The sequence below is a fragment of the Oenanthe melanoleuca genome, chromosome 5, assembly GCF_029582105.1.
Source record: "Oenanthe melanoleuca isolate GR-GAL-2019-014 chromosome 5, OMel1.0, whole genome shotgun sequence".
NCBI classification, from domain to species: Eukaryota; Metazoa; Chordata; class Aves; order Passeriformes; family Muscicapidae; genus Oenanthe; species Oenanthe melanoleuca.
In genome coordinates, this window is record NC_079339.1 from 5,606,687 (window position 1) to 5,627,652 (window position 20,966).

At 39.0% G+C, this 20,966-nt stretch overlaps 1 protein-coding gene across 2 annotated transcripts in view; it reads right to left on the minus strand.

Moving 5' to 3' along the window:
- NELL1 (neural EGFL like 1) overlaps positions 1-20,966 on the minus strand; it is a 282,345-nt gene that overhangs the window by 243,644 nt on the left and 17,735 nt on the right. For both annotated transcript variants that reach the window (XM_056493636.1, XM_056493635.1), the window contains exon 3: positions 12,862-13,012. In XM_056493636.1, coding sequence (XP_056349611.1) covers positions 12,862-13,012 — 151 coding nt within the window. The remainder of the gene's footprint in view (positions 1-12,861; positions 13,013-20,966) is intronic.

A 20,966-nucleotide genomic window follows, 5' to 3' on the forward strand; every position in this document is an offset into this window, starting at 1 on the left:
TGGTGTTATGAAGAACTGGCACAAGAAGGACAAAGAAAGAGCGCTTTTCTAAATAGTAGAGCAGAATGTTGATTAACTATATCCAACACCCATTAAAATACCTAAATTACATTCACACAAAATCTGGAGAAGAATTATTATTTTGATGCTTAGTAACAGTATAGTTCAATATCCAGAAGATACTGCTGCTGGTGTTCCCAAGCCAGAAAAGCTCTAGGACAAGTACTGTCAGTGATGCCATACTTTTGTAATTTCCATCTGCTGTCACAGCACATAATGAAGTGAGACCAAAAACTAAAAACAAAACAAAAAAAAAAAAAAAAAAAAAAAAAAAGAGCGAGAAGTACCTACCCTTCTAGTACCTCACACACAAAGTATTTGTCTGTATATACATATAGATATACAGATACATGGTTGATCACAGAGGCTTAAGAGCCCAAAAACAAGACAATCTCCTATTGCAGGACGCAAATTGCTTTCTGAGGTCATTCTTCATAATCTTCAATAGCCACAGAGCTGATCACTCACCACACAATGATTTCTTTGTTAATGTAAAGGCAACAGAGCAGCCCTGGAAAGGTCAGCCAGATACTGCACTTAATCACATCTGTGCTCTATTATTTGTACAGCATAGAGAATTGCAAAGCTTCTCACTTGACAAGCTTTAGTGCCAACAGTTACCTCAGGACTAGGAACAGCTTGTTGCTTAGGCATTGAGCAGGTTGGCAATCTCCTGACTAATGTATATTGTACAGAACAGATTATTTAAAATTTCATGTATAGCTAGTGCTAACATTTTTATGTATGTGCACCTAATGCAATAAGTGCCACAGGATTGTATTAAACACCATGTTTTACCTCTCCAGTGGCAAGAAAAGGAGGGTGTCAGAGTCAAATTCTGCACCTATTCTTCACCACCCTTCAACAAGTGCAAATCACAGTTACAATCAGAGAAACATCAGCGAACACCAGTCAACAAAATCCCAAGAGCAGAAACTAGCTGGGTTACCCCAACACCTCTCTCTCTCTCTCTCATATTTAAAAAACAAAAGGCAATGTAAACCAACACTCCTGCGCTGATTTTATTTTTTTAAGATGCAGAAATTCACGCTGAGACCTTGATTACACAAACACTTCATGATGTTCTCAGTTCGGAAATCATCTTTTCTCTACCAGAATATAAGTCACATGCAAACAGCTTTCTCAGTAGCAAACATCTTTTCTTTCCTCCTTCCACTAGACCCTGGGGGAAAGAAGTGTCTTGCAAAGAAATGACACAAAGGCCATTCACTCTTGGAAATAAGAGCACCTGCTCTGTTTCGGAGTTCTAATCTGCAAATTGGGGAATGGAAGACAAATGAAGGGAAAAACAAACTCAGGCAAGTAACCATCAACCAGTGAGAAAATAATTAGTAAAGCCAGAGGAAATAAATGGCCTTTTTTTTAAATCACTACCTCATCTTCAATTTCAAATGCCATTGTATATTTTTTTATCTACGATAAAAAAACAGCTAAAAAGGGGGGGTAGAGGGGAGCAAATTAACAGAAGCTACCATACAAGAGGCAGGAAAATTAACTGATCTCTAAGAGGTGTTTTGAAGGTACTTTCCAGTGTTTTGTCAGGAACCAAAAGAAAACATAGGATTGGAATGAATCAGGGTTCCTGAAAAGATTGCAGCATCTGGGACCATCTGAATATATGTATCATGATTCAGTGTGAACTTTGAATGTTGCCATGCAATCCCTATCAAAAGCCCAAGAGAGATCCCTGAGTATTGAGGCAATCTTTGATTCTGCATCACATATGCATGAAGCCTGTGTCAGCCTGTGCAGTTAGGGCCCTGCTACCCTCCTCCAGACCTTCTTCAAGGAAAAAAAGTTGTGAGACAGTAATCTCCTTGTCAATTTCTTAGCACTGGTTTCTTATTTTATTTGTATTTCTCAGCAATTCATACTTTCATATATTTTAAGGGGCATGATCAGAAGTTAACATGTATTTTGACAGATTAAGTTCTCAGAAGACATGTATTAAAAAAACTTGTTTTTTATGGAACAGCAATTCAATTTGACCTTGGCTGAAATTCTCCCACTAGTAGAATTTCCCTATTTGCTATGCATGCAAATTACTGCTGGCTTCTTTCGTACAATTATAGAATTCAAATACTTTTTATAGGTCTATCTGCAGTCTCTCATTCAAATCCCAATGTATAAGAGAAAAACATTGCTAAATTCAGACTGATTTTATGCACATCAAAAAAAGTTAGGATATTTTAATGTCATGCAATGTGCTTTCCAGAAGGACATTATTCCACAATTGATTCAAGATATTTTACAATTCTTTCTGACAGTTTTTGCAACCCCTACACACCTCACACAAAAATATCGTATGTAAAGGATAAAGCTTGACACAGCTACATTTAAAGACTGTTTCTTCTTCCTCCTTTTAGTCACCACCATAATGACCAAACCATATATTTGACTGTTCATTTCACTTCCAGATAAGGAGAGAAAGGTTCCTAAAAGTATACTTTCAGTTGGAAAACATCTGCTGTGGATGTAATGACCAAAAAAATTTGGAAAAGTCACTATCAGCATTAAATAAGAACATATCAAAGACCTGAAGCAGTAAAGGCACAGTATTTCTATAAGGTGAGCTGGCTTAATCCACCACCTGCATTAAAGAAACATATTCACCTACTCATCATCTCAACCCACAGAAGTGCTCTTATCCTGTAGCAAACACTACCACGTTTCATTCAAAGACTTTACTGCTGTTAGATTATGGAAGTGGCTGAAGGAAGGACAGCTCACGAACTATGGATCCCAAGACAGGGCCCTAAGAACTGTGGGATTGGTGTCCTCCAGAATATCCTTAGGGTACACAGCACTTTATTTCCTGATCTTTACCAACCCAACACCTATCACCAAACACTAAAATATCCCACAATGCAGGCAGCAGCACAATTGGGTAAGCAGATTAAATGCTCCTATAAGAGCCCTAGGAACTAAAGCAGAACTACTTTTTGCATTCAATTCTGGCAACCTTCCTCCTTATCACATTCAAACATAAATAAAGCAGAGTTATCATTATGACTTTACAACTTCCATCAAGCGCCAAATGAAGCCCCAAAGCCTCTTTCAAGGAGCAGCACCAGCACTTTATAGCAGATGCTCTTAGAGCTACTGAACAGATGTCCCAGGGCAAAGCAGCAGGCACAGATGGCATCCCTGCAAATATGTACAAACTTGGGGCTGCCTCTAGTCAAAGCATTGTGCATGTGCTTAACATTGTATGGGAAAAGGTCACAAAACCCAGAGTTTTGCAGTTCAAGGATGGAAGCTCCATCCACCTTGCACATGCCGCAGCAACACGAGGATATTGGGCCTCCCAAATGCTGGGGAAAATATCACTGCCATAAAAATCAGACTGTTACTGCATAGAAACTTCTGGAAAATATTTGTGATCTGGAAAAGGTATAATTTTTAATTTATTTTTAATAACAATGCAAATTCAGGAGAAGTCCAAAGATCAGTTATTTTGATGTCATCAGCTATAAATTGTAAATTCAGCAAGCTTCAAAAAAAATATGTCTATTTTGACTTGTTTGTGTACATAGCTTTTTCATTTCACAATAGCATTGTGCTATTTCATGATAAAAATGGCTTCAGGCAAGACTGTGCTTTAGCATCTTTGTACAAACATTTCATGGTGTATTTAGAGACAGGCAACAAATCTGCATCCATTATCACAGAGATTTCAGGATTTTCAATCTACAGGGATTCTGTGATGAATCACAGGCCATTACTCCTCTGGCTTTTTGCTGTTCCTTACCACCAAGTGAATGTGTGTGTGCACAGTGGAACACACTGTGTTGGGCTCAGCCTGGACAGCAACATGAAAGCAACTGAGATCTTGTTTTAGCAGTCTTCAGTGCAAAGCAAATCAGCCAGGAGCAGGCACTGGGCACTCTGCTGCAGATAAGCTGGCAGGCATCTGCTCAAGACACTGCTGCTGTTAGTGAAGCCTTGGTGAGAAAAAGCAGTGCCTCTTAAAGAAAAGATACATCTCTTCAGACTAAAGGAAACACTCACTTTGCAGTTGTCACCACAGCTCTGTGCAGATGCAAAACCAGAACAAGTTACAGCTGTCAAGGCAAATATTTCAGTCACTTCCACAGGCACTGTTCTTGTACCCTAGTTACTATAAAGTGACAGGGCGAGATCCCAAGCTCTGAAGCATTAAGCATTGTGAAACACTGGATTTTGAAGAAATGCTCTTAACACGCTCAAGAGCCCAGATCTACTCCTCCACTGCATGTGCATCTCGAGGAACATGTTTGGTGCAGTGAGAGTCTCGTGTGGTACAACTGTGACTGCCAGAGTGGCCCTGGATGGTGAGACAGGGAAGCTTCCTCAACATCCATACTTACAAACCATCCAAAGCTACTTTTTACAGCTGGTTTAAATAAAGACAGACCCAGAGGCTGCACAGCAAAACCATATATGGCAAATTGTCCCTTATGCAGCACTGAAGATTCACTACTGTGGCAGAGATTACACACTGATATCAAAAGTCAGACTGACATCAGGAAGCACAAAAACTGTCGTGACTAGAAGCACCACCTGCGACAATGAAATTTGTTGCTAAAAAACAGATTAACTTTCTAAAAAGGGAAACACAAAAGCTAAATACCATATATTGCATCACCTACTCTATTCCAGAAGTATTCCTTCTATGCAAACAAACCCAATATAGCAAAAATGTAACACTAAACACTTTCAAACCTCTCAACGAAAAGCCTGAAAGTGCAATATCGCTGTGCTACTGGCTACCTAAGTAAGATTCTTCCAGATGTTTCTATCCTGTCATTTCAAGGAAAATGAACTAAACCTAGTCAATTAAATGACATTATTTTTCTATTCAGACCACTCTGAGGACAACAGTAATTGTGTTCTACCAGCCTAGCTTGAAACATTTAACAATAAACACTCCCACACTGACACCTTCTATATTTATTAACATTTTGTCTTTTGTTCTACCCATCTTGTACATGGCAGCTGGGCATGCAAGCTGCAAGGCATAAAGCATTTATGATGTGTTTGTGTACCTGCAACAAGGCAAAGGTCATCCTAACACAAATTTACTTTCCTCTTTGATCATATAAAGAAAAAAGTAACCCAAACATCTGCCTACCAGGTAAAAGACAGCTGGAGTCAGAGCTGGTACAAAGCAGCTACATATTTCCATGGCATGTGTTGTAAGGATTAACCTTAAGCATTTTTGTTTTCATTTCATATGTCTAGAAATCTACCATGGCTGCAACCTGCCTATCTAAAAAAAAACCTGGTTTCTCTCCTAGTCCTAATAAATCAAGTAGGTAGTACCACACTACACCTAAAAATAGGACAGCATCTTAGCAGGCTTCAGAGCTAGCACAGCCAGCAGGACAGAAAAGAGTCTGACTGAAGTAAGCTGAAGTTATGACTCCTTAAATGTACCTCAAAAAAAAACCCAACAAACCCACACAACAACAAAAAAAAACCACCCTCACGCTAAACACTGTCTTAGCTTTACTGAAAAGTAACCTGACAGAAGAAAATCTTCATTCCTTTACGTATCACCACTCCAGTGCCAAGTCACCTGGTACACTCACATTCTGCAGTTGTCCTTAAGGGCTCACCACCCACAGCCCTGGGCCAAAGGTTTGTCTCCCCTGTGGACCATTAGCAATGCACAAAGCACTGGTATCTGAGGACTACCTGAATGGGAGCTGGCTACTTTTGAAGGCTAACCTGGGACTCTGAGCTGGCATTACCCCAGGGATCTCTGTGGGTATGCAAAAGCCTAGAGCTGCCAGTGTGACTAGACAGACCCCAGCAGAGCTGTAACCAAAAAATAGCCCTGTCCAGTCCCTCCCTCCCTCATGCTCATCACTGCAGCAACAGCTCAGCTCAGGGGATCCCCAAATCCACAGTCTCCAAATGCCAGATTTTAATAAAACAAGAGGATAACAGCTTTTTGACTAATGAGGTCTGCCACCTGAGTAAAACTACAGTGTTTGAAAACAAATTACCCCAACTGTGGTGTCCTTAGAAGAAAGGTTTTTCCCTTTAATCTCTCAAATTCAGCAGCTTTTCAGTGATTTCTTACGTTATGAAAAATTCCACATGTTGCAAAACGTGGAATATGCCAAAATCATCTTAGATTTGGACTGGTCAGTATTCTTTAGATACTTGTGTTGGGTTGATGTGACCAGAAATGTGTATTCTATCACCATCTGTTGAAGCTGGGTGGGGTAGTGATTTCCTTATCTCTGTGGCACATATTATCTGCTAATGGGCCATTTTTAAGACAAGATGGGGCAATCATCTTTATCTTTTCCACAACCCATCCTCCCTCCAGGAGGATATCATCTGCTGCTGGGCCATTGAGTCCCACTGTATGACTGATAAAATTACATCATCCTCCAGCCAGGTGGAGGAGACAAGCCTTTCCTACTTAGATAAAGAACTGAAATTTTGGACAGCAAATTACCTTCTTTCCACTGAATTCCAGAGGAAAACCAGACCCTTTTTCCACATCATCCCTGGACCTTCAGAGGAAAACTGCATCCTTCTACAGGACCACTGCTTCAAATGAACCACATCTGCCACTGCAGGACTGTAGCCACCATCTAATTGGACTGCTACCAACACCCTGACTGACAGGGTGTCAGGTTGTATTCTGACTCTGTCGGGGTTGGAATTGCTCTTTGTAATACTGTATTTCTATTTTAATTTTCCTAATAAAGAACTGTTACTCCTAATTCCCATATCTTTGCCTGAAAGCCCCTTAATTTCAAAATTATAATAATTTGGAGGGAAGGGGTTTACATTCTCCATTTCAAAGAAAAGCTTCTGCCTTTATTGGCAGACACCTGTCCTTCAAACCAGGACAACACTTTAAGTTGGCTAAATATGACTTTCCTAATCGGCAAGAAAGAACACTTAATCAGTGAAAAAATTACCATCCCTTAGTGAAGAGCATCCTAGAACTAATAAACTATAAGGATGTAGTAAATCAATATGTCCTTGTATGCCTATTTATACATTGCTAACTTGGCAAAAAACTCAAAGTCCATGCATCCCTTAGCTGAACTATGTCTATTATAAAAAATCACACCTAGAGGTCAACAAGACACCTGCCCAGGAGAAGACCCTTCCCTCGGGCATGCATAGAAGTTAAGTGAGATTACAAAACTTACATGGAAACTACTAAGCAGTAGTAAAAGAGGGGTTGTACTTGGAAAGTTACCAACTCTGGACTTCTGTGAACAAATAAAAGTGTGCGAAGTTCTGTTGGTGTGCTTGGCTTGTGTGAAACCACGGAGCACCCAGGCTTGTGCAGATCTGAAATAAATAATTGATGTCTCTCTCAAGTGTGTAGTTATTGACTTGTTGCACGCTGATTAACAGACAACAAACACATTTCTCCTAGATTCTCAGGGAAAAAAATAATTTCCTCTGCCCCTTCTCAAGGCCCAGTATATATCTGCTCCATCCATATACCCTCAGTCCCAGGCAGCCTCCACCTTCCTTGCCCCACTGTCACAAGCTCTAGCAGCTTTCCACAGCCAGAAACAATCAGGGCAGGTACTGCCACCACCTCCCCTTCTGGAGACAGAGCCTGAAGCAAAGAGAGCACACAGGTATCGTTACAAAACTGCAAACAAACCGCAGAAAAACAGACATATCACCCAGACTGCTGTCAACCACGCAAACGAACATTTAAAACATGCTGTAGACATCTAACTGTCTTATTAACTAGAGAAGTTAATATTCTAAATGAGCAGCCCAAATTCAGCAGACAGTTTTCAGAAAGTTGCATTTAGTGTAAGTTTGAGACATTCTGGTTCTTTGCCTGTATCAGAGGGTCATAAAACAATCCAACAGAATAACTCAACATTTTGGAGCAGACTCCTGGGGGACCCCCACATCCTGCTCCTGGCTGACCATAACATTTCTGCACTGTCCAAATTCAGGTTTAAAGAATTTCAAACTGTCAGCCTTTCTCCTCCAATTGCCAACATGGTCCAATGAATGCATTTCAACAGCTGGTTATGAGCAGCATGTTAATGCTTCAAAGAGACAACAATTGTCAGCCTAGTGTACATAAACCACCTGATCTCAGCAGGAAGCCACAGGATGGAAGGTAACTCCTCCAGTAGTAACTCCTCTCTCACAATGCTTAAATCAGTGGAAGATTTATATAACAGTTCTTCACTTTCCTTTTTTTTGTACTTTAACCCCGAGAACAGAAGCAGGTGAGCACAATTCTGTTTGTATTTGCATCTCTAAAAACCTTTTGAGAAGGAAAAAAACGTGTTAATGCCTTACATGTTTCACTCATTCAGAGGGCTGGAAGTAAGGCTCAATCTTTATATTCTCGTTAGAGCTTTCCAGTTTAGCAATTCAACATATAAATATTCATAAAGATGTGACCTTTACCCTAAAAGAAAAAGGTTAATGGATACATCTGCAGATTTTTCCCTTCCCTTTCTGAATTCTGGGCATCTTGGAATCCAGTATGTATATACACATCTTGCAGAGAATAATCTAAAACATGGCAGGAAGTAAATCCAATTTTTCAGGTTTACTGCTAGGGTCAGAAGTCACTTGCAGACACTTCCTTTGAATAGCTAGGTTTCAGTGAATAACTTAACTAGCTTATTACCCCTTCGTGTTTTTAATTAAACATATAATGGCCTGGTGGCCTTCCAGCTGTTATTTGTGAACATACAGCTTTCTGTCTGCTCCTTAACAGCCTCAGGAGCTGTTCACAGCGTCACTTGGGGGAAGTATCAAACAATGGACTGGAGTCGCATGCCTATTTTACCTCCCCACCCAAAACTGACCTGAAATGAATGAAAGTTGCACTATGATCCTGATACATTGATCAGAATCCCCCTGAATATTTATATCAACACAGCTTGCTGCTACATAGTGAAGGGGCAGATTTTCAACTCAGCAAATTCATTTTACATATAGCAGTACAATCAGCTTACAGGTTTCCAGATATTTGGCATGTCATAAAGTTTCTGAAGTTCAGGTCCTAGACACATGTTACAAGCATATTAAAAAAATTATTTTTTTTAAAATAAAATAAAATTTAGGAAAGAAAATAAAGTTTCTAATGCCTCCTGTAAGAAAATCTTCAATACAATCATCTTATGACTTAGTCTGTTGTTCTATCATGGTGAGATCATCCATGATTAAACACTTCAGAAAGAATGATGTATGGGTACCTGAACATCCTTGACATATTTCTCCAGATGCTGAACTTGGCCAGTGGTGGAAAAGAAACATCAGTGTATCTCAAACCCAGAGACTGAACAGCTAAAAGGCAATGCTGACTCCATCTAAGTTATGTTCTTGGGCTCTTGACCATGCAAGGCCAGAGCAGGTAAGGAGCAGGCAGACAGCTTCAGGTGAAGCTGTATTAAATCACTGTTGAAATGAGGAATTCACTCTGGGTGGCATTTTAAATATCTTGATGGCCTTTCTAAGAGTTTTGGTGGTCTAAAGAGTCAAAGGCTGTGAGCAAAATAGCTTGCAAAGCTCATCTAGGAAGAATTGGCTAGAATAATTCACTGATCAAGGAAACAGTTTCCACTTTCTGCATCCCCAAGTTACACATCTGTCCGTCCTATATTATTTTTTACTATCTCTAATTATGAAAGAAAATATAATCTTCATATTTACCACGGTATTCCAGATAACTGTACACGCAGTCTGCACAAATTATCAGACTGTCCAATTAGTATTTATTTGCATTAATTAAGAATTCCATTTTCCAATACTTACTTTAATACATATGAAGCATGAAAACAAAGTCTTTATCATCATTAAACTGGTTCAACAAAATGTTAACAAAGATGCTTGTCATCATGCTCCTGTCCATCAAATGGTGATATAAATTATCAGCAAATCTCTAATTGCTACAAAATATCCATTTAGAATAACACAATAGTATCTATAAATTCCTGACTTCAAGAAAAATTGTATTAATCTCACTTTATTATCTTCAGTTTAAGAGCTCAATTCTATTGCAAAAGAAGAACCTGCTAAAACTTACTAGAGAAATGAAATTTAAACCAGGCATTCTATGCATTACTACCTTAGAACAACCATCTTCACTACATCAAAAAGCAGAATATATACACACACCTCTTTGTTGCTTGGAATAACACCTACTTCTCATCTATTAAATCTGTGCACAACAAAAAAAGACAATTCCCGTAGAGATGTGAACTCTGGTATATACAGCTAACAGAGCTGCTTTTTTTCACTTTTGCTGATCTCCTATATGTTCTGCAGGCTAGAACTATTAAAAATTTGGCCTTTTTTTGGTATGCTGGTAAGTTAAAAAAAACAAGCCTTTAACTATATCTCCTATTTCACACAAAGAGAAGAAATTGATACAAGTTCTTGGGTTTTCCATAGTCAAAGACCATACTGATTAAGGAACAACTGTACTCTTATATTTGTTCCCACACATCTTGCTTCTGATGAAATAAAGATACTCTTTATTATTCTCTTTGTAGTGTCTGTTTTCACAGACACAGGGGAAATTGAAAAAGCTTGACCATAAAAACAGATGTCATCAAGAACAGAACCATGATAATTATCAGAAGCCTAACAGGAGCTACAATTAATAAAAGGTTTGCCCTGTGACATATGTCTGCACCCATTTCAGTTCCCATGCAAAGCTATAGAGTGAGTGGAGCTATTACAGAAACATCAAAAATTATCAACCTGAAAGTCCTGCTATTACATTGATCTAATCCTGTAAGCAGGATCCTCTTCAGTAGTGCCCCAAATCTTTGTTCTCTACTTCTCATCCATGTTAAAAAATATTTTCTCCATTATCATCCACTTTATTAACTTCTGTCATCACAGACATGGGGGTATGAAAGGATCCTTACCAAGGTCTGAGTAGCAACCTGAGAAACAAACATTGGCTTTAAGGGATACATAGTGAGTCCAAAAAAGGATAGCCACAGTAATTCACCTGAAGTAGCAGCAGTCAAAAGCAGCACCAGACATGTCTATTCTGACTCCTGCATGGAATTACAGAGACTGAAACTTCCTCAGTTACTACACAGAGCTAGAAAGGTTTAACCAAGACTAGCAGGCAATCCTTCAACTCTATGTATTTTTAAGCAGATGTCATCATTTTAAATATTATAGATGACCTCAGTGCCAGAGAGGACAACAGCAGTGTATTTTGTTCAACCAAGATTACTCCTGCATAGCGTATCTCCCTTGAAGCCTCTGCCTGTCAAGATAGAGGACTCAAGGAGCTGCATTCAGTAGATTCCATATCTAAAAATCCATGTGCCTTGTATTGTATAATCACCACTGCCTGTCTAGTTTGACCTTGGATTTTGCTAAGTGCAGGTATATGACAGCATTTTTCTGTTCAGTGGCTATCCTCAATGTCCTCTTTCTCAACTAAATAATAAACAAACTCTTAACATGGCAAACTGATCTTTTTAACCATGACTTCAAATGACCTGAAAAACCTTGGAGAAATTTAAAAGTAATGCAAAAGGAATGACAGAGTAAGAGAAGGAGAACAGGAAGAGATGGAGGGAGGGATCCCTCTATAATGTAAAACAATATTCTTCTAGACTGAGACACCACACCAGTGGCCTGAAAAATGCAAAAAGGAATAAAGTAAAAGAAAGATCAATAAGAAAGTAGAGGTGATAGAAAAGTATTGAATAGGGAAATAGCAAAGTCCCCTTAACTGGGGAGGCTTGTCTGGACATCTCTGCTGTTGCACTGGCAAAAGGCATCACTGACAATTTGGTCATGATGAAGTCACTGCCTATTCCTTCATACACTTTCTCATTAAAAAGGGAAGAAATTGGGCTAAAAATTGAGTATTACGTACATTATTAAGACAAATACCAGTAGGATTTTTTTAATAGAAGTGCTGCAGAAAAACCAGCATTAGATTTGAAATAGGAGCAACCAAAGAATGTCCCATTACTTGTAATACAATAGGAAAGACCAGCACTAGTCTTTCATGTGTCAGACTAGACACAAAGGTCCTTCAAGACCTAAAAAATAATTTAAAAATCATTAACAAAGTTACAAATAGGAGACAGTTTGAAACAACACACACTTTGAAACATCAAAACATCATTGGAATTGTATTATGGACCATAATACAAAGTACACCCTTTTTTTGTAACAAACTGATATCTGCCACTAAAACATACAATCAAAGTGACCTCTTTTTTCTCCTACACTGACAACCAGAAAAAAAAGCGTGGAGGGAGAGAAGAGACATACATGAAATAGGAATATAATGTATTTATACTGGGAAGAAAACACACATAGTATTATATTCAAGCACAAGTAGCTTAATTGCTTAATAGCTTAACTGCTGAATCTCAAAGAAAATGTATTCTTTTATAATGTTATAAAACATAGCGAAGCAAGAAAAGTGAAAGTTTAACTTTTATGAAAAAGCAAACTCCAAAGCACATACAATAAACTAGTCAGGAAAATTGCATTACAAGGTTTGTAACTTCCAAACTGCACTGCGTCTATACTGCATTGGCTTTGATGTTTCTGTTTAAGTTATTTTATAGACTGGGATAGAAAAATAATGAATTCCTCCTGTAAAAAAAACAAACAAACAAACAAACAAAAAAACTAGAAAAACATAGCAAATAGCAAGCTATGAAGAAAGGCTCTAACTTGCATATTGGATTTTACATCTATCATTTCAACACATTGTCCAAACTGACCACAGAGCACTCAGTATCTTTTATGTTGCTGCAAGAGAGACAAACAAATTCCTCTTACCTGTGCTCTAACTCTCGGATAGAAAGTATAACTCCAGAAGTTGATGCCTTTTGTTGCAGAGTGGCCAGAAACGTGAACTCACTTTTATTCCGAAAGAGCTGAATTAATTTCTCACTCACATGGGGTGCTGCGTGGATTTCTCTTTCTGTATCTAAGAATTTTATTTTTAAAAGGGAAAAAAAAAAACAAAGGAAATAACAGTCTAGTAAAAATGCTAAGTCAGATAGATTCAGATTACATTTTTCATTTTCAAATCAATATTCTTCATTTTTGAGAGTCATCTGTCATGATCCACCACTGCATTTTTTCAGTGAAGAAACCCAAATGCCATCTCTTGTCAGCATGCCCACTTGTTACTTGGACAAGTTCACAATTGGTCAGCTACTGATTTTCTGACGGATTTTTTGACGGGATGCTGAGCTATTTGTGTCTGCTGCGAGCAGACTGAGTTGCTGTAAATAAGGTGTGCTGCAGTCAGATAAACAGGCTCCTAAATTCTGAGAAACCTCAGACACTGCCTCTCCCAACACAGTTCACCAAGCTCCAATTTCAGTTTTTACCACTGACTCTGTTACCATCTCTTCCCCATACATCACAGGAAACCTGTCCTTGCACAGTGTAAGGCAGAAATGTATTATTGCTAATAATGCTATAGGGCTGTGCTCCTGCCTGAGAATTAAATACAAGACATGCCTGCAATCCACGGCCATTTCAGGGATTTCTCAGTTTAAACAAGCAAAGTGTGACAGCTCATACAATATTTATTAAACTACAGCTTGACCAGGCAGATGCAGAAACATTCCAGCTTTGCTAATCCTGATGATGTCCAAGCAGCATCATGCCTTCTCATAGTTAATCTCTAAGATTCAAATGCATCATCTCCCACCACATTTTTAACTCATCCTTTTACCCACTATACATCATCATTATGAAAGACAATTAACAACAAAGCAGAGAAATCATGGCATTTCACCTTCCCACCCATTGCCATGTTTCTCATGCTGGGCCTTTTTCACACATTTGCAAGACCTGAGCCACTTGCAGTTCCTGGATGTCACAAACAATTAGAAACCCAGTGTGCTTGCTTTCCAAAGGTTTTACTGTGAAGCCAAAAATGCTGGCACAAATTCTCAGCTGGTAGAAAACCAGACAACCCCACTGAATGCTGAGAATCCAGCCCAGCAGGCATGATGTAACACACAAAGGAGTGATGAAAATTACAATTCAGAATTTCACTGCATGGAAAAAAAAAAATCCCCAATACTATGAAAAGGCCCCATTGTGTCATTAAGCGAGGCTTTGCAGACAGAGAGGAAAGAGACCGGCTTGGAAAACAACCTAAAACCTCAAACACGCAACTACTGAGGGAATGCCGTGGACTGAAACCAAACTCCAAGGAAAAAGTATTCAAGCATGTTTTGTAATTGGGTGTCTCAGTTTTTCCTGTGCCGCTTAAATGAGCTTACACACCAGAGTCATAACATGCTTGCACTCTGAAAGGCTCACCAGTGAAAAGTACTACAGTTAGACATCCAAAATCACTGTCATCATTTAAAAATCTTTTCCAGAGGCTCGAATTCACCTGATAAATAAGTACAGTGCCCACTTTACAGCAACCAAGTACTTGTCTGTCCAGTGCCACTTTTACCATAGCAGAGGATAAAGCTTCCAAGAGCAGAAATCATCTCTACTGCCATCATATAGTGGAATAGAAGAATAAACAATCCAGCAAAGAAGATCAGATTTTGTCTTTGTCTATCAGATTTTGTTACCTGTATCATCATCTTCACCTAGCAAGGTGTTATTAATGGTCATAAATATCATGTAGTTTCTTTTTAAAAAGCTGATGCAAGAGATACAAAACTATGTCTCCCACAGACCCATAAATTCACCAATATCCAGTTTACTATCTACAGAAACAGACAACTCATTGGTAGCACGTTCTAAGGCACAAGTAAGACTCAGAGGTAAAATACCCAAGACCTGACAGATGAAGATGATTATCATTTTTTGAAGGTTAAAAACCTTCATATCTTGCAATTTTTTTCTTAAAGGTGTCACAGTTACCAGAAATAAAATATGACTTAACAAAGCTTTCAAAAATTCTTTCACATGAAAGCACGGCAGTGCTGTCAGTGGAACATATATGCTTAAACTTCAGTCAAGCCTTGCAAAGTACAACAGCTTCTCATTGTAGGAAGACCCACATCCCACCACCTATCTATCAAATTTTATACAAAAATACAGGGCTCCTTGCTCAGAATCATCCATGGTTCATCAGTGCACTGACTACTTCAGTTAGAAACACATTTTGAAATATTTTGCTATTCTCTTCCATCTCTTCATAGATAAAAGTATACTAAAACCACATGAAACACTAATATTCATTCTCTAATATTCACTGATTAAATATTAATATTCATTCACTAATATTCATTGATTAAAAGCAGTAAGATCCAAAGTTTTGAAATTCCAGAGTGTTGGGTCAAAACTACAGGGTAACAAATATTATTTGCAGATCACTTTGCTACACTTTGTAATCTGTAATTGGTACAAAGGAAGTTATACAACAAGGCTTTTAGAAACTAACACAGTTCTAAGTACAGTGCTATGCATTCAGGGACCAAGTCCAGTCATTACCAGCACCTTGGGACATCTCTACTGCAAGTCAGGTGAAAACTTTACTTGCTGATGCAAAAATGTCTACAGAAATGCTGATTGGCACAGCCTAATCTCAGTAACTACAAGGGAACTCTCCCACCAGTTCCATGGTGAGATGGTAAATGCAATTTGCAAGCTGAGAAGGCTGGTGGTGATCCAGAGGGCACACAGCCTGGGATTCTGGAGCTCAGAGTGCCCCAGTGCTGAGCACAACCAGGGCTTGCAACCTGGAACCCAAATGCAGGGAAGGAGGGGTTTTGAGAGCACGCTGCATCACCAGCTCCTGTCCCCTGGCACAGCCCCCCACCCCTCTCCAGCACTGCCTGCCCTCGCACATCCCTGGGAACATCCTGCTTGTGTTTTGCTTGATTTCTGCAGAAAATACCATACAAATGAGCTGGGAGTACAATCCATTTAGAGTAAGAACCTTCTACTTTCAGGTAGATTTTCACACTTCAAAGTAAAAAAAAAAAAAAAAAAAAAAAAAAAAAAAAAAGGAAGAAAAATTGAGAATACATACACCCCCTCAACACAGGAAAGGCAAAATACTTTTTATGCTCTCTATAAAAATAACTGTCTGCTTGTAATGAAATGTCATATTTCCTATATAATATAGAATAATATAGGTTTATACAGCAATCTTCAGTGAAACATCGCTTCATGCTTGAATGATAATGCAATCTCAGCAAAATAAATAAACAAGAACAGATACGACTTTCATATGCCCTTCTATGTGATTATATTTTCTTAATTTGAAATAGTGGCTGTCTGGAGGGTTTTTTAAAACATACCTGAGTGTTTCTAAAATTAAACAAGGAAAGAAAAAGAGCATACTGAGTTATTTGCAAGTCCAAGAGACAGAAATCATCTCAGCGAATCAAGTAAAGGCAATTTTCTACCTTCAGAACAAAAGCACAAGACACACCTATGTCAGAGAGAGAATCTGTGGCTTGATTTTAATTCCTTTGTTTCAAGCTGTGGGGACAAGGAAGAAGTGCCAAGCACAAACCAACAGTCCAGTTTGCCAGGACAGACAACCATAACCATTTAGTTACTATCATCCCCCCTCCCTGGCACCATCTCCCCCACAGCCAGGGATGCCCCCTTGCCTTCTCCTGGATGCCTTGTCCCTTGAGAGCCCATTCAGCCCCTGATCAGCACAGCCCTGCTGAGCCAAAAAGAACTACAAGAGGAAGCAGCACCCAGGGCTGCCCAGCACCCACAGCATCCTGCCCAGCTGCAGCAAGCTCCTGCACCCTGAGCCACACGGAGAAATTTAACCCACAGCTGTAACTACTCACAACACTCGCTATCAGCATCTTCCAAATAACTCTCACGTTTTTATTTTAGAATAGGTGTGTTTTCCCTTCACCATAAAACCAAATGAATGGCAGTGCTGCTCTGGGGCCAACAATTAAGTTAAAGTTAAAGTTAAGCCAAACTTTACCTCACACATACAAATCCTTCAGATATTTCAGTGCACGCTAACCCTAAATGCCAAATGGAATTAGGTACAATAACTCAGGATCAGCATCAATCCTAACTCAACCTGATTTAGACCTTCAAGTCAGATCTTCCTGTGTGGATTCACTGCTCTATGCATCACCGGCTCTAGCAACTAAAAATTAAAACCTCAGGCTTCTGCCATTTGTAACCCTGAACACATTAGAAGCCCCAGAAAAGAGAAATTGAGAAGTTGGCATCAGGTCCACTAGAAACAGAATAAAAAAATCATCACCACACAGAAGCAGACAAAATGAGTTGGAGAAGGAAAAGGATAATGCTAGGAAAGAAACCAAAGGTCCTGCCAAGCTTCCTTTGACAGTGACAACAGTACAAAGGGAAATACATGACCATTTGGGATGGAATTTTAAGTGATGAAAAATGTGCATCAGTTGTTAAAAGCCATATCCCAATCCATCTGGGGAATAATTTTACTTTAATAGATGCCTCCATAAGAGGAAAAATACTAAAATTCAGTTCTGAATCAACTCATTTTCTACAGCAATAGGTACATTTTATCATTCACTATCATGCTTGAATACCTTTTACTTCCCTTGGCAGAGAACATACTGCAGAACACATTGCTTTATTGGTAACTTCAATCATTTTAAAGCTATTTGCTTCAGCATGCTTTCAGTAAAATCTTTGAACAGTCACTCTGGACAAGTAAGTAGAAATTAATCCTGCAACAACAGAGAATCTGGATTTAAGCTATAGCAATTAAAGAATTGAATATTACACCTTTTTGACTTTTACCTTGCTATGGGCAAAATCCAGTAAAACTGAAAGCTGTATTTAAAAAAACAAAACAAACAAAAAATCATGCCAGTGCCCCATTTTTTTTTAAAGTCTCCACCTTTATAAAAATGAAACCAAAATTAGAAGGATAATCCAAAACTAGCAACTATCAGTGTAGGCAGTTCCTAACAGTTGCTGAGGATGAAAATACAAAACAGCATCACAAAAACATTCTTGTTCACTGAAGCAGGTGCTTCACCAAAGCCTCTGAGTCAAGTGGGATCCCGTGCATCAACTCACTTCCTGCACACTGGTCTCACAAAATATGTTTTGAAGAGCTGGTAAAAACAAGAAAACCACCTTAAAAAAAAAAAAAAAAAAACCAAAACAAACAAAAAAACAAACAAACAAAAACAAAAAACCCACACACACCAGTGATAAATGCCCATTCCCACTCACTGCCACCCTTCTAAAAGCACTCCTCAGTCTACACAAGTCACAAACAGATGCAAAAATCCCCAGAAGAATGACCATGCTAATTATGGGGATCTTCTCCAAAAAAGAATAATTTCACTGCCAAGCAGAGAAATGCTTCAGGTACTTGTCCCTCCCTACCTACCAAGGGCAAAATGTAGATATCTGCAGGTGCCACTAATTTTTTATTTTGAGCTATGGGGATAAATTCATATAAATTTCTCTTTATATGCTAAAAACACAGAAGACTTCACAACATGCTCCTGTGGCAGGAAAAGGCACAAAACCATGTACATCCCTCAGATGACTTTGGGAGCTCAATTCAGCCATAAGCTCTAAGGCTCCAGACAGCCACACCATTCTGCAGAGACCCATGTGCCTGCACTGGTTCCACTCAGACTAAATGATAGGGTTCTGGGGGTACTGGAGGTACTGCCAATGAAAAATAAATGTAAATTTGAGTTAAGGTGCTAAGCTGGCACTATGTAGCTCTCTTGGGCCCCTGCACTGGAACAGTGAGGACTAGGATCACCTGTTCTACCTTCCAGCAAACCAAAGAGAGGAGTCAAAACACTTCACCCTTCTATAAAAAACTAAGGGAGGAAAACAGGGAGGACCAAAGAGGTTATGATGCATTCTCATAAGCACATCTCTGCTTCTGAGTATTCTCACCAGCATGAAAAGACACTGTAAATGTTTTTGCCTTGCTAGCTCTACTCAGAGTCAGTAATAAACAGCAGGAAATCATGTTCAACAGCACAGCTTTCTAAATTATGATTATTCATTGTAAATCACTTTTTACATGTTGCTTCAAACAATGTTTCTCAAGAATAAGATCCGTCTGCAGTGAAATGCTTGGTGATTTTAATATGCAAGCCTCCTACAGAGATGATGTCTCATTTTAATTATTGTTTCGGTTTAATGGGTTTTCATTAAATTAGAGGATGGAGCAATTACCAGGGTGAACAGCTAATGTCACAAAGGTAAGTTCCCATGACTATACAGCAAAAGCAATTCTGCTAGAGAAGGTGGAAAAACAGTGTAATTCAATGTAAACTCTGCTTTTGCATCATGCAAAACTACCCCTGGCTATACTTGCTCATTTATTGCTGTCATTTTGATATACATGTTTGTAAACTAGTTTACAAATGGGTCTCTCCTAACAAAGTTTATCTAGCATTTAAAATTATATATACATATAAATAAAAATCCTTTCAGGAAGACATTGCAAACCCAGTCCTGTAACTCCAGATGCCAGGGGCAGGAGAATTTTGAGTCACTGAAGAAATCAAACAGAGAACACTTATCAAATCACAGTTTCTCCTCAACCACTAATTTAGCTCATTTAGTGGCTTAGTATCAGACTCTTCATTCTTGAAAATTGCCTTGACTTGAGTACCAGCTAGAGTGACCACACTCATGCTAATTATGTAGATGTCAGTGAGTCTTAAGTCCTTTGTTTGCTTTATCAGCACTTCAAACTGAACCACAGCAACTGAGTACTGTGGAACAAACAAAGGAGCAAATAGTGCACAAGACCTGGAAACGAACACATGGAAAGAGTGAAGGCAGCCACCTGTGCTTCTCCAGCCCCAGCCAGACAAAGGCACCCAACGTGGCAGAGCAATCACAGTGGCAGGAAGCTGTAGCAAAGCTTGTATCAAGAAAATTCGTATGGGTCTCCACCTTCACAGCTTTCCACTTGTCTTTTCCACCCACATGAGCAAAATGACCAAGGAAAGCACTGGAGCCACTTCTCCAGCAGCACGAGCAGAAGCAGCAGCCTGGTTACACTCAAAGCCCAGCAACTGAGATGGTCATCAAACCAGTTGGCTGTTATTGACAAAATCAGACATCTGCAGTCAGCCAAGGGCCTTTGGAGCAAGTTTTCTGCTGTCAACAACAGATACCACTTTGCTAAGACTATACACCACCGGTTACTCAAGGCAGCTACTTGAACTTATTGCAAGTATTTTAAGCGGCTGCTGAGCTCGTCTTCTCAAGTAGGCTCCATTGTTTCCTCAAAGGATTCATGCTGAAATCAAAGACTGTTTACAAATGGTTGATCCCTTAAATGAAATGCTTCGTTGAAATGCTCCAGAAGTTCACTATCACTAAAAGCACATAATCTGCTCTTAAATCATGTGAGTTAATCAAATTACATGTGTTGTTAGCTAATTAGTTCAGGAGTCACTGATTGTATCATCTTTTCCACTGTTTACCTACATTAGATAAGGTTATCACGTTACTGTGCCTATAAAGATTGCTCTTTGCCAATTTGGAAAATAACATTTTAACAGAAAGAACATGGACTTACACCAGCAACACGGTGAACAGAGCCAGTGGCAACACTAGGAAAATGCAGTAATTGCCAAGAACCATTCCCAGTGTGCCATCCATTTTGCAGGAGGAATACTTAGCACTCCAGGGATCTATTTCAAGAATATATTAAATACTAAAGTCACACACAAATAATGAGCCACACAAAAATACGGCCGCATGCAAAAGCAACATAAACAATTTTTTCCTCCCTTACAAAGCATGTTCAAGTATGCTTGAAATCACACAAAAACATTAGAGATTGCTTTTAAAAAATGATAATATATACCAAAACTTGGTGAAACACATTCTGCATTTGTTTAAAGGAAACTTAAGGTGGTACCAGAAAGTGAGGAGCCCCTAGAACCAAAAATCTGACATAGAGGACAAGTTTTGCAAATAATTACTAG